This window comes from Atractosteus spatula, chromosome 14 (genome assembly GCF_055471065.1).
Source record: "Atractosteus spatula isolate fAtrSpa1 chromosome 14, fAtrSpa1.hap1, whole genome shotgun sequence".
In the NCBI taxonomy this organism is placed as follows: Eukaryota; Metazoa; Chordata; class Actinopteri; order Semionotiformes; family Lepisosteidae; genus Atractosteus; species Atractosteus spatula.
The window spans coordinates 29,718,250-29,730,725 of NC_142719.1; the positions used below are offsets into that span (position 1 = coordinate 29,718,250).

Genomic DNA, 12,476 nt, shown 5'->3' on the forward strand with positions numbered 1-12,476 from the left:
CTAGATAAATGACAAATAATCAAGTTGTTTTAGATCATGGTATACCCCCCACCACCACCACCCAGCACGACACATCCGTATTGTCTAATGTCTCGTTTTTTTTTTAATCTCGCAGTGTGATCATGACGGGCTCCTACAACAACTTCTTCCGGATGTTTGACCGCAACACCAAGCGGGACGTGACCCTGGAGGCGTCCCGGGAGAACAGCAAGCCGCGCGCCGTGCTGAAGCCGCGCAAGGTGTGCGTGGGCGGCAAGCGGCGCAAGGACGAGATCAGCGTGGACAGCCTGGACTTTAGCAAGAAGATCCTGCACACCGCCTGGCACCCTGCCGAGAACATCATCGCGGTCGCCGCCACCAACAACCTCTACATATTCCAGGACAAGATCAACTAGCGCTCATCCAAGATGGCCGCGCAGGGAACTGCATCAGCTGGCAACCTGGAAAAAAAATGAAACGACACCCCCCCCCCCCACCTTTTCCCCTGTGTTCTTAAGCAAGCTCTCCTCCTTACACCCAACGCTGCGATCCTGCCTGAATCGGCAGCAATGAGGCGGAGGAGTCCTTCTGAAGGGGAGCGAATGTTTGAAAATTAAAAAAAAGCGGAGAAACTGGCCTAGCTCTGCTGTGACAAGAGGTGCTGATTGGTCGCCAGTGTGAATTGGAGGCAACCGGCACAACCGTCCCTTCACTTTGTAACTCCATTATTTATTTTATTTATTCGTCTTCTGACCTTGGGGTGCACTCTCTTCGTTCACTCGCCTGGCGAGGGCCGGATTGTATGACTGGAAAAATGAAAACAAAATGTAGCAGTTTGCTATTTTTTTCTAAACTAAAAAAAAAATAAATAAAGATGATTAATAAAGCGAAGCGTTTTTTTGGGGCGGCCTGCTGCTCAATGATGTTTTCAGTACTGAGGGGGGGGAGCCAACGCTGTCAGAAGCCTAAGAAGTTCAGAGATCCGCCATGTCTCCCGCCCCCTCCCCTCACTTCTCCCGGCTCCCGCTTTGACACTCACAAGTGGACACGGGGGAAGGCCAACAAAATTTGAATGGACAGGGTTTCTCCCCCCCCAAAAAAAACCCTCCCACCCTCACCACCCCCCTTGCTTTGTTCTGAAAACAAGAAGCTGTGGTGCCTTTTTCTGCTGTTTCCATTCACGCTGGTTGACGAAGGCTTTCGTAAACTCTCGTTCTGCTTCGGAACCGCAGGGCTGCTGACGGTGTCATTGTGCTGAGGCCCAGGACGAGGGGGTGGGGGTGGGAGTCTGTCCAAGGCGGAGTTCCCGGGTTTGCGTGCGTCTCCTGGGCGCTCCGCTCTTCTACTGATTCTGGAGCCCCTGCAGCTCAGAGATGCCCCAAAACCCCGTAGGCGAGGGGTTGTGATTCAAGCGAAAGAGGTTCTAATTTCGGCGCAGGAGCCGACCTGTTGGGTGGTATCCCGCTCATACGGCTTGCATTTCTGTGGTCGCCACAATTTCTGTTGTTAATGCTGCGCGCTTTTGCATCATCAAATTTCCATTTCACTATTTTACGCAGTGTGGGTAAGATAGAGGAGCCCAGCAGTCGTTTCACTGCGATGTCTAATAAAAGGCAAACTAATAATCAGCTGGAGCCAAAATGTTACAAGTTGCTCAATGCTACGTTACAAATACAGGACACTTACTGCACCTCCAGAATCAGCTTCGATTGACGTGTGTTTTGTATCGCTCGTCGCGTTAATTCTGCACGCACTCATGATTTCGGTTTCTGTGGAATTTTTTTTTTCTTTGTGCTTATTTTGTTTTCTTTTCCATGTCCTCCTGTTTAATTTGTTGATGTTTTGTTTTTTGTTTTTGTTTTGGTGAGGGGTCGGGCGAGTTAACCTGTGTTGTCGTTCGCTGCTAATGTCCTACATGTGCTGTCACAGTTGTTTTAGGCGGCTGCTGCCCCCTCACCTCGCCGGCTCCCAGCTTGTCCGTAAAGGGGGGGCGGCGAGGCTCGGCTGGGGGTGTGCGGGGAGGAGCGGGGGGGGGAGGCTCGGAAGAAGATGATCTCGCAATGTAGCCTAACCCGTGACAGAGGGTCTATGATATCAGGGAATTTTAGGTACAATTCCTTAAAAAAAAAACAGACGTCTTCTAAACAACCAAGGTTGTAAACTTCCTAGCAAAACAAAGTTTTATAGCTCCGAATGTATTTAAATGTATTTAATTGTCATGCAGTCTTTATGCTTACTAGATTCCTTGAAGTAAAAAAAACAAAAAAGAAAAAAAAATGATGTGAGTTGTAACTAATAATCGCTGTGGATGTCTCTTCTTTATCTTTTTCTTTCCGGTGAGGGCTGCTATAGCCACTTCACGCTTCTTGCACTCACACACACATACACACCAGCACTTAACGAGAACAAACTCGCAATTTACCCGTAGCAAAGCGCAACTGCCCCGCCTGCTCGGTTCCTACAGACACACGCAGACGAGAGAAAAAAAAAGGCTGGAAAAATCAGACCTGCGCCTTGGGCACGGAAAAAGTAGATCCGAGCTTCTCTGTGGACACTTGCACCAGAGACCAGGGGGTTGGCCCTAGGGTTGCAGGGGTATTTACTCATGTGTTGCTGGTTCCAAAAGAGCTAAGACTCATAAGGAAGCACCATCATAATATCATTTCTTATATCAAAGGAGAAACACTGGGATCTGAGCAAATTTAACACTGATTCTAGACAGTCCTGAGCCCTCATGACCCAGTGCAAGGATGAAACCCTTCTTTTGCATTAGGCACTCAAGGACAGCTTATTTAACAATATATTTCTCCGCATTCGATACATCTTAAATTGGAATCCTGGCTGCAGCCGCGGTTTGTGGCGTTTCTTGTCCACAGCAGGCTCAGATGTCTCGACCAGCGAGGTATGGGGGAAAGGCGAAAGACAGCACCCCAGCTGGCTGCTGCCTCAGTGAAGCCTCAGGCAATGGGGAGGTTAGTCCCCTTGCAGAAACACCAGGCAGCAATGTGTGGTGTAGTGGCTCTGTGGCTAAGGATCTGTGCCTGTGGCTGGGAGGTTGCCAGTTCGTATCCCACGGCTGGCAGAGGAATCCTATCTGTTGGGCCCCTGAGTAAGGCCCTTTACCCCAATTGCTCATGGGGTGCTCTATAAATGGCTGACCCTGTGTTCTGTCCCCAAGCTTCTCTCCCTGTCTGGCTCATGGAGAGCAAGGTGGGGTATGTGAAAAGACAGATTCCTAATGCAAGAAATTGTACAGTATATGGCCACAAAAGTGATCTCTCTGATCTCGCGCTCACCCCTGTCCAGGCTATTTTCTCCTTCTGATTGTGTCCTTAGTTGGTCCTGATCTGTTGTTTCTTGGTTTTTAAAACTTGGTTTTTAAAATGGCTTCCCCATCCACAAAAAAACAACAAATTCCACCCCCCAGCCCCGGGATCTCCAGGAATCTGCGGCTACCGCAGGTCGCTTTGACTTCGCTTTCCTGTTACTGAATCAGAGAGATGGAGAGCAACAAAAAAAAAAGATGGATCTCTAAATGCACTGAACAATTTCAGTTTGACCACTGGGACAAGTGATCAGTTCCATGACACAGGTCTCATGAAATTAAAACACCAGGCACTTGAGCAGACAAATTAGCTAGCTAGAGGGATCAAAACCTCACATGGGTTCCAAGTCATTTTGAACTGATGATGTGACACAATGGAGCAGTGGCTGGCATTTCTGCCTTGCAGAGCTGTGGCCTTGGGTTCAATTCCTGGGGTGCTGTCTGTGAGGAGTCTGTATGTTCCTCCCATGTTCTTGTGTTCCTTCCCACAGTTCAGGAATATGCTGGTAGGTCAACTGGCTTTGGGGAAAACTGGCCCTGGTGTGAGTGTTTTTGTGTCTGTGTGCCCTGCAATGGACTTGTGTCCCCTGTATTGTGACAGTCCAACAGGTTTCATGGGTCTCTTCGAATCTCCTACATCTGAAGGCCGTTAAAAGCCATTAAATCAGTCCTGTTAAGATGACAATTAAATTAGAGGCTGCGAGCCTCAAGGTTGTGCATGACTGGCGAAAAGAATACACGTGATGGATTTGCAATGTTCATTTCTCAGGCAGCTGATGGATGGAGATGGCAGAAAGAACACAGTAGTTCATCAGGCAGAGGGCTGGAACAGCCCAGCAGTTCCGGGATTAGGAGTGTGTGCCTTCGTACAGAAGAGAAAAAAAGCGATTCTGATGAGAAATTAGCTGACATTTTAGTTTTGGAGGCAGAGTTTCATTAGCAAAATATGTCACATGAGAGCAATTATGTCTCATTTCAAATGACCAGAATCCAAATGGAACCACATCTGCTGTTCTCCATGTGTTGTGTTTCAATTATTTGCATATCCTGCTCTGCTGACTGATGTATGATCACAATTTGCACTGCATGTGGATGCTGGCATTCAGACTCCCTGCCATCTTGTTCTGCTGCCTTACCACGCTGTCTGGAGCTTCTGCTAATGCATTATGATCACATTTGTGTTTTCAATTAAGTCCAACATTTACCGGTTGACCGAGTTCTCACAAACACCTGTTAATAAGTAAACGCAAAGCAGAAAGGGGAAACGATGAAAGACATCTACCCTCAGCATAAAAGAAATTTTTGTAGCAAAGACATCCAATGCCTGAGGAGTGTTTATAAGCACCAGCAGCCATCTTTTTGTCCATCCATCCATTTTTTAAATGCTTCTTCCAGATCAGGGTCACAGAGAAGCCAGAGCCTATCCCAGCAACCAAGAGGCGCAAGGCAGGATACACCCTGGATGGAACGTCTGTCCACCGCAGAGCACACATAGAGAGACACACTCTCACACCAGGGCCAGTTTTCCCAGAAGCCAATTAACCTACCAACATGGCTTTGGACTGTGGGTAGAAACCGGAGCACCTGTGGGAAACCCACACGAATATGGAGAGAACATCCAAACTCCACACATAAAGTACCCCTGGTTCAGAATGGAACCCAAGGGTTGGAAGGCGGCAATGCTCAGCACAGAGCCACCCTCTTCATGCACGATACGTAAGATAACATCCTTGTAGACTTTTAGCCCAGTCCATCCTGGGACCACAAGAACATGATTACAAATGACAGGAGGCCATAGATCTTGAAGAGTATAAGACACACCGAATTATTTATTACAGACTGTGGCAGGACTTGAGTATGAATTAGAGTTTGACGGTAGCAGAGCTGGAGAGCGATGAAACGCAGAAGTTTGTTTTGCTCACAGAAGCCAGAAGGCTTAACGAGCTCTCTTGCTCAGACAGGGTAACCAACCCTTTGAGGCTCATCAGCTGTAACAAATCCTAAGGATAATGGGAAAAGAGCCTAGTTTATACAAGTTCTATATAAGCTGGAAGATGAAAGAATCACTGCATATACCATTTAACAGCCCTGTCTAACAGAATACATGCCTTGTATTATTTAGACCTGTGATTTTAAAAATAAATTCCCCAAAACACACTTGTCGAACTCTAGAAACATCACGGCTGTGCGTGCAGTCCTTCGTAATGAGAAGTAAAAAATGCACAAATCAGATTTACTTTGGCCATATATTTAACAGAAAAATGCTTTACTGCATTCAAACAAAATGCAGAGGGATTTGAGAAAACATCTATTGGATTGTGTAAAAGTAAAGAGATCTGAGGCGTGAATCCCCTGTCTTTTTCTACCCCACTGACCTAGATTTGCTTTAACAAGCAAACTTCATTGTTCAACAATGGTATTCAAAGAAACACTACAGCACACCATTCCAAAAGACTACTGTCATTAGTAAAAGAACAGCCAGTGTCATTCCCAACTCTAAAACCGAGTTTTTAGTTGCTCCAAGACTGACTCAACCAGGAATTCAAGATATTTGCTGAATATCCACTGCTAATTGTGTGTTTCACTAAATTCTGAAATCAAACAGCTTCATTACATTATTTTCTTTCTGCCACCATTATTTAAAAGCTGCCTATTATTACCTGCCGATCTTGAATCTATATTATGTTTATCTATATAAATCTATAAATCTAACTGTCCCATCAGATCAAATAGTAACTGAACAGGTGCCTCGCCTCATAACTGACTGGAATTGTGAACAGCTCATCACGGAAGACAAAAAGAAAGTAGAAACCTGTAATGTAAAAATGAAAACGTATCAATCAAAACGCAGATCAGGCTTACTCGTTCTTATTTCTTTTTCGCGGTTTTATTGTCAGGACGCAACAAGATAATCGATTTAAACAGACGTATCAGAGCAACTTCAAAATGCCATTCTGTTTGAACGTGTCCGGCTTTCCTGAAACCAGATAATCCAACGACAATACACACCAGATAATTCAAATGCGTTCTCTATTAAGAATTTCAAACCACGTTTGGAGCTGCTGTCCCAACGAACCATAAGGAAAGAGCGCCACCGAGTGATACAGTATTTCAGCGGTACCCAATATTGTAAAGAACAGTAAAATGGATATATCGTAGTATTGATTTGCAGCGAGCAGTGAATACGGGCGTATGCAGATCTTGGATGAATGAGAGTTTGGGATATCCGCTGTGTTTCAGAGTGTAAAAAAGTCTTTATAAAAGCGATGCAAAAACTGGTACACTAATATCACGTGTGCTGCGCATACAGTTATAAAGTTGCTTTGCCTTTAAATGCACTGTGTAGAATAATAAAAATGTGACTAATATAAATAAAACAATGGACGAAGCTTCACTAAGGCGCCAGTAATAAAAGCTAAAACTCGTTAAAACGTCATCAGTAATTATTTCTTAAGCAATTGTGATAAAATAATAACTCGACGCCGATTGAAGATTGCGGCTTTATCCATATAGCATTTCTAGTTCAGAAGAGCAAATCTGAATTTGCTTACAGAACACAGGCAGTTACTGAAAACGTTATTAAAACTTAATGTGCCCCCACAAAAGTCAGCCTCGCTTTTGTGCACGAGATTAATAATTTACATTTAATATCCCATTCTCCCGCAGAGGGGAAGACAATTCTAAGATGCCCAAATATTTTCAAATGTAGACTCACGTAATCCTACTTTGTTTGAGAAATAATTATAAATACACCTACCTTTCAAGTCTCACGAAATTATGACAACATAATTTTGCTAAAGCGCCAGTCTTAAAATGAAGTAAACAGGCTTCAGAAGGAAATTGATTAATCTAAGACTAGAAATATCTCGGCTGCAGCAAAGATGTATGAAAAATCGCCTCTTTTATAAAACAGCGCTCTGGTAGCGGAATTTGCCTCAGTGATAAGATTTGTTTTAAATACGCGTCACCCTGTAATGATTTTAATTGGCCTGGGAGGCTGAGGCGGCGAGACGGACTGCTGATGAGCCGGATCAGGGTGTCTGTCAATCAAAGCCTTGACTGTATAAATCCTTCCTCCCACCTCGCTGCCTTCATTTTTGAAAAACTCACCAGTCCCATACGCGCCAGCGTCAAAGCACATCTGAATCCATCTGCAACTGAACTCTGTGCCGTACTCCAAAAGCAACTTTGATAACTTTTTTTTTACACCATTCCCGCGTGGGTTTTGATTTTGTTTTCCGCCTTTTCAGACGCGATGGATAAGTTACCGGCGAGCAGTTTCAACTTCAGCACCGCGAACAGCTCCGCGCACAAACCCACTTTCCCCGAAGGTGGCGGCTATCAGCACCTGGACTCCCCCGAGCTGAAGGCTCTGATCCCGGCGGTACTGGGCGTGATCTGCGCGCTGGGCTTTGCGGGTAACCTCACGGCCATCGGAGTCCTGGTGACCAACGCCCGCAAGGGCAAGCTCTCGCTCATCAACTCCCTGATCCTGAACCTGACGCTCGCCGACGGGCTGGTGCTGGCGTTCGGGGCGCCCTTCAAGGCGGCGGCGTACGCCAAGGCCAGCTGGACGCTGGGGTGGTTCGTGTGCAAGACGTGCGACTGGTTCCTCCACTCGTGCATGGCGGCCAAGAGCTTCACGGTGGCCGTCATGGCCAAGGCCTGCTTCAGGTACGTGAGCAACCCGACCAAGCAGGTGACCATCCGCTACAAGACCATCCTGTCCATTCTCCTGCTCTGCTGGCTGCTGGCCTGCCTGGTTCCCCTCCCTCACTGGCTGTTTGCGACGCTGAGGCGCGAGGGGGTGGGGCTGCTGTGCGTCCAGGCCGTTCCTGCGTCTGCCTCCGACTTCATGTCCGTCTACGTCTACCTCTACCCCCTGGTGGCTTTCTGCCTCCCTCTGTGCTTCGCCCTCCTCTACTTCTGGAGGGCCTACAGGAGGTGCCAGCGGAGGGGCACCAAGACTCAGAACCTGAGGACTCAGATCCGCTCCCGGAAGCTGACGGTCATGCTGCTGAGCCTGGCCGTGACCTCCGCGACCATGTGGCTGCCGGAGTGGATCTCCTGGGTGTGGATGCGGCACGCGGCCCCTGGGGGCCCCGCCCCGCCCCCGCTCTTCGCCCTCTCCTCCCAGCTGCTCATGTTCTCCATCTCCCTGGTCAACCCCCTCGTCATCCTGTCCATGTCCGAGGAGTTCCGGGAGGGCTACAAGGGCCTGTGGCGCCGGCTGACGCTCCGGAAGCACCAGCCCCAGCAGAAGCAGGGGCCGCAGGGGCCGCAGGGGCCGCAGGCCTCACCGCCGCCGCCCAGCCCCCGGCCGGAGGCGCTGTCCAACGCCGCGCCGCCCCCGGGTAACCGGCCCGACGAGGAGCCAGAGCCCGACAGCCCGCCCAACAAGGACGGCATCGTCCTGCCCGACGTGGAGCAGTTCTGGCACGAGCGCGAGGCCGGCTCCGCGGACCCGGAGAACGACCCCGTGCCCTGGGAACACCAGGACCCCTCGGAGGTCAAATAAGGCCCGGGGTCGCCCCCGGCAACAGGAGCAGCAAACAAGGACAACCGCCCGACGTTCACTTGAGACCTTGTCGGCAAACACAGCCCGTGACCAATCCACCCAACCCGTTAGTCTGTACGCCACGCGGCTCTTACAACTTCTGTACATAGTTAACAGCTTCAACTGTGCCCGTAAATATAAGAATTGCAATAGCCCTACAGTTATGGTGTATGCATGATGTACCTCTGAACGTAGCTGTATCTAATGTAAAGAAGTAGAACCTCTTTTTCCGTGTAAAGAACTCGTTTAAGATCGTTGCCCAGCCAAAGCAGGGCCTCGGCGCGGGAAGTTATGTTGTCATAGACTTGAGTGTGAAGCACAAGCCTCAGGATTGCGTTTCAGACCAATAAAAAGCGCTTAGCCCGTGTAAGACATACAACACGATCTCCATCAAAAGGACTATACATTAGTTTCTGTAAATACACCTCACACTTGGCGGCAGCACTGTAAATTGAAGGCAGCACACTGTAAATAGCAATTTCTACACATTCAATACTTGTACGATGCATTTAAATAGGAAAAAAAGTGTTCTGCAGTATCCAGTGTCTTTGTAAAAACGTCACTTTCTGTATAGCATAGCAGTGTGGTTTTGTGTAACGGTAAGGGGTTCAATACACCATCACAACCAGAATAACAGAATATTGGTGAGCGTTCTGGCGCACTATGGCTGCTGTCACATCATCCAGGTGGGGCTGCACACTGGTGGTGGTGGAGGGGATCCCCATTACCTGTAAAGCGCTTTGAGTGGAGTGTCCAGAAAGAAGGCGCTATATAAGTGTAAGCAATTATTATTATTATTAATATTTGCCTGTACTGTATTTTGTACGTTGAAACAATCTTTCATGGTTGTAATAAAGTATATGCTTGAACTCTGTAGTTGATGGTTTCTCTTTTTTAGGGATGTGATGCTAAAACACATTTCGCTTACTGCGATTGTCAATGAATGCTTTAGGAGTTAAATGTTGACTTATCACTTCTGTTGAAGTGCACAGCAATGGAAAGAGCAACGATGTGCTTGGCTCTATCCAATCCAAATGAAAGGAAGTAATGTTAGAATTAAATGAAGCATTAAGCGGACATGGTTCGCAAATTGTGACCTCTTTGGTCACTATGCTACAAAGAGGGATACTTCTGCCAATCTCCTACTCTTAAAAAAAAAAGGAATCTCAGAAAAATGAAGGGAACTCAGTCTTTCTTAAGAGAGCATGGGAGGATTTGATCTGAAACCCTGAAGGGCACTGACAAGCCAATTTTGCACAATCAGGGAAATTTCTCAGACCTTCACACACACGAGGAAATTAGGAATATGTAGAACAGGGAAGCATGAGGACTTGGACCTGTGCACAAAGGGTTGGAGAGTCTTCTCTGGGAGCAGGTGTGGGGGCTCCCCTAAGGCACTAGGAACCCCCGCTGGAAAAGATAAATCAGGGCTACACATTCAAATCTCGTGCACCTTTCGGCACAGTTAATTAAGTAATTCATTGGGATCAAGGATCAGAGTTAAAAATAGAATCGATTCCTCGCATAATTCACCTGATTCTGAAGCTCTCCCAGTCTTTACACAGGTGACCTGCAAGACTTACTGGGTTGCGGCACTCTAGGGAGAGCACTGTAGACCTCCAAATTAAAGCAATACGTCAAAAAGACAGTAAAGGATATAAAAAGACAAAAGGGTTAAGGAGATGTGAAACATAGAGTCTTTAACATACTACACTGGGTACTACCATGATCCCTCAAGTATTTCACTATGATATGACAGTTTTTTTACTTTTCTTTTCTGTAATGACCAATGAGAGGAATGGCAATCCGGACTTGACTTTCCCCAATTAAGCACAGAGACAGGGTGAGGAGGATCCTGGAGATGAAGATGAGATTTAATTTATATATTATCTCCAAGACTGTGGAGCTGGAATACTACAGCAGCACAGTGAGTGCGGCTAATCCTGTGAGTCCGTGTTGTATAAAATCTGCATCTGGTAAAAATTCACCATGTCTGTGGCTTTGTACGTTGTGTATTGGATGGGCAATGCCTTTCTGTTTTCAGAATTGGAATAAAACCTATACAGAACTATTTACAGAACTGGTACTAGGCTAAAAATGGGATAATGAATCATCTTTCCAGGTAATATCAACCCTGAACCATGCTTTAAAAATGACAAATTTCCTACATGATTGAAGAAAGTTTGTTAGTTCACAGTTTCACCTACATACATTCAGTCTCTAATACACAGATCATTACAGCTGCCCATTTTTAACCACTTTTTCCAATACAGGGTTGCAGGGGGACCAAAGCCTATTCTGGCAAGCATTGGGGACAAGGTAGGATATCACAGGGCACACACACACACAAACACACACTCACAGAAGGACCAAATTTCCCTGAAGCCAATTAACCTACCTCTATGTGGCCAAACTAAAATTTGTTGCCACCATATTCCCAAGGCTTTTGTACATTTAAAAACTAAACTGAACTAGTGCCAAAGTTTTACTAAGACAATATGTTGGACTGTGATCTGTGAGCAGTGAAACCTATAGGGTTTTTATGCTGCGATGTTCTTCCTGCTATACTTCCTGCATCATAAACTTTGTTATTTTGATTAATATGAGCTGTAAGAAGATCAATACAAATAGCAAAGAGTAACGGGGTAACTCCTTCAGCTAAGTACTGTACGTAAATTTACACTCTGGTGTTCAGATAATAAACTAATGTCTGAAGTGTCAGATTGCAGGGATGGGTGACATTTATGGTCACGAGCATCTCTAATAAATAAAAGTTCTTAGGAGTACATAGCCCCTAAAATTGCACATTTAAGCATTCCGGACAGTGATTTATAACAAAATAGATTTTATTTTTCCAAATTTTTTTTACCATACTATGTAATGACTCTCTGGAAGTCGTGTTGTATGGTTCTTGATTAAATTATTCCTGAAAACAATAATTACTAAGATGAAAGAAAGGAGCCTTTTAACAGAATGTTTAAGGCGAAACTAAAACAGTCTAAGCTTAAACTTGGGTTATACATTCTACGATAATATTTAAGACACAAAAACAACAACCATCACGTCAACAATACTGAGCGAGACTGCTGTAGGATGCCCGCCTTCAAGTGTTGGGAAATCTCAGGGACTGACGCTCCTACAGGATCTGGGCCAAACCACGTGATTTAGAAAACTCACGACTTCAAGCACAGCCTTCAAATGAAATAGCTACCAAACTATCCTACACTTAAATAGAATTTACGTCCAACTGCAAAGCGATGTTAAACTAACCCAGCTTCCTCCACAAACATCAATGTAAATGAGAGAAGCAGGCGAGAGGACATATCGGTCACCAGAAAACCCATTGTACACATAGAGGGTACAAGTTCTGAATGATTTTGAATCACTTTAATACAAGTTATAAACTTTTAAATACTACACTCACCAATGACGGCTGCATTTCCCCGAATGGCGGCTGGAGTAAGAGCTAGACTGAAATGATACCAATATCTACCACACCTTTGCCTACAGCAAAACACCTGAAACGTCCAATTCACTATCCAGACTATCTAAAAGTGGACTACCTGAAGTCTTTGTCTTACTTTACAAAACAGTTACTTAGCATTGACTGGACTA

General features: G+C 45.9%; 2 protein-coding genes across 5 annotated transcripts in view; both read left to right on the top strand.

Annotated features, from left to right (window-relative positions):
• The window catches only part of LOC148821044 (serine/threonine-protein phosphatase 2A 55 kDa regulatory subunit B beta isoform), a 104,971-nt gene extending 102,696 nt beyond the window's left edge, over positions 1 to 2,275 (top strand). For all 4 annotated transcript variants that reach the window (XM_088932618.1, XM_088932619.1, XM_088932620.1 and 1 more), the window contains one exon: positions 116 to 2,275. In XM_088932618.1, coding sequence (XP_088788744.1) covers positions 116 to 395 — 280 coding nt within the window. In that variant the 3' untranslated portion in view covers positions 396 to 2,275. The remainder of the gene's footprint in view (positions 1 to 115) is intronic.
• A 5,231-nt stretch (positions 2,276 to 7,506) lies between these two features.
• gpr151 (G protein-coupled receptor 151) lies at positions 7,507 to 9,664 on the top strand. Its single transcript, XM_088933076.1, has one exon. The coding sequence runs from the start codon at positions 7,560 to 7,562 to the stop codon at positions 8,820 to 8,822; it is 1,263 nt and encodes a 420-aa protein (XP_088789202.1). The 5' UTR covers positions 7,507 to 7,559; the 3' UTR covers positions 8,823 to 9,664.
• Positions 9,665 to 12,476: the final 2,812 nt, after the last annotated feature.

Excerpts from the sequence above, each read along its gene's own strand:
- gpr151 (XM_088933076.1), top strand. The coding sequence starts at position 7,560 with ATGGATAAGTTACCGGCGAGCAGTTTCAACTTCAGCACCGCGAACAGC.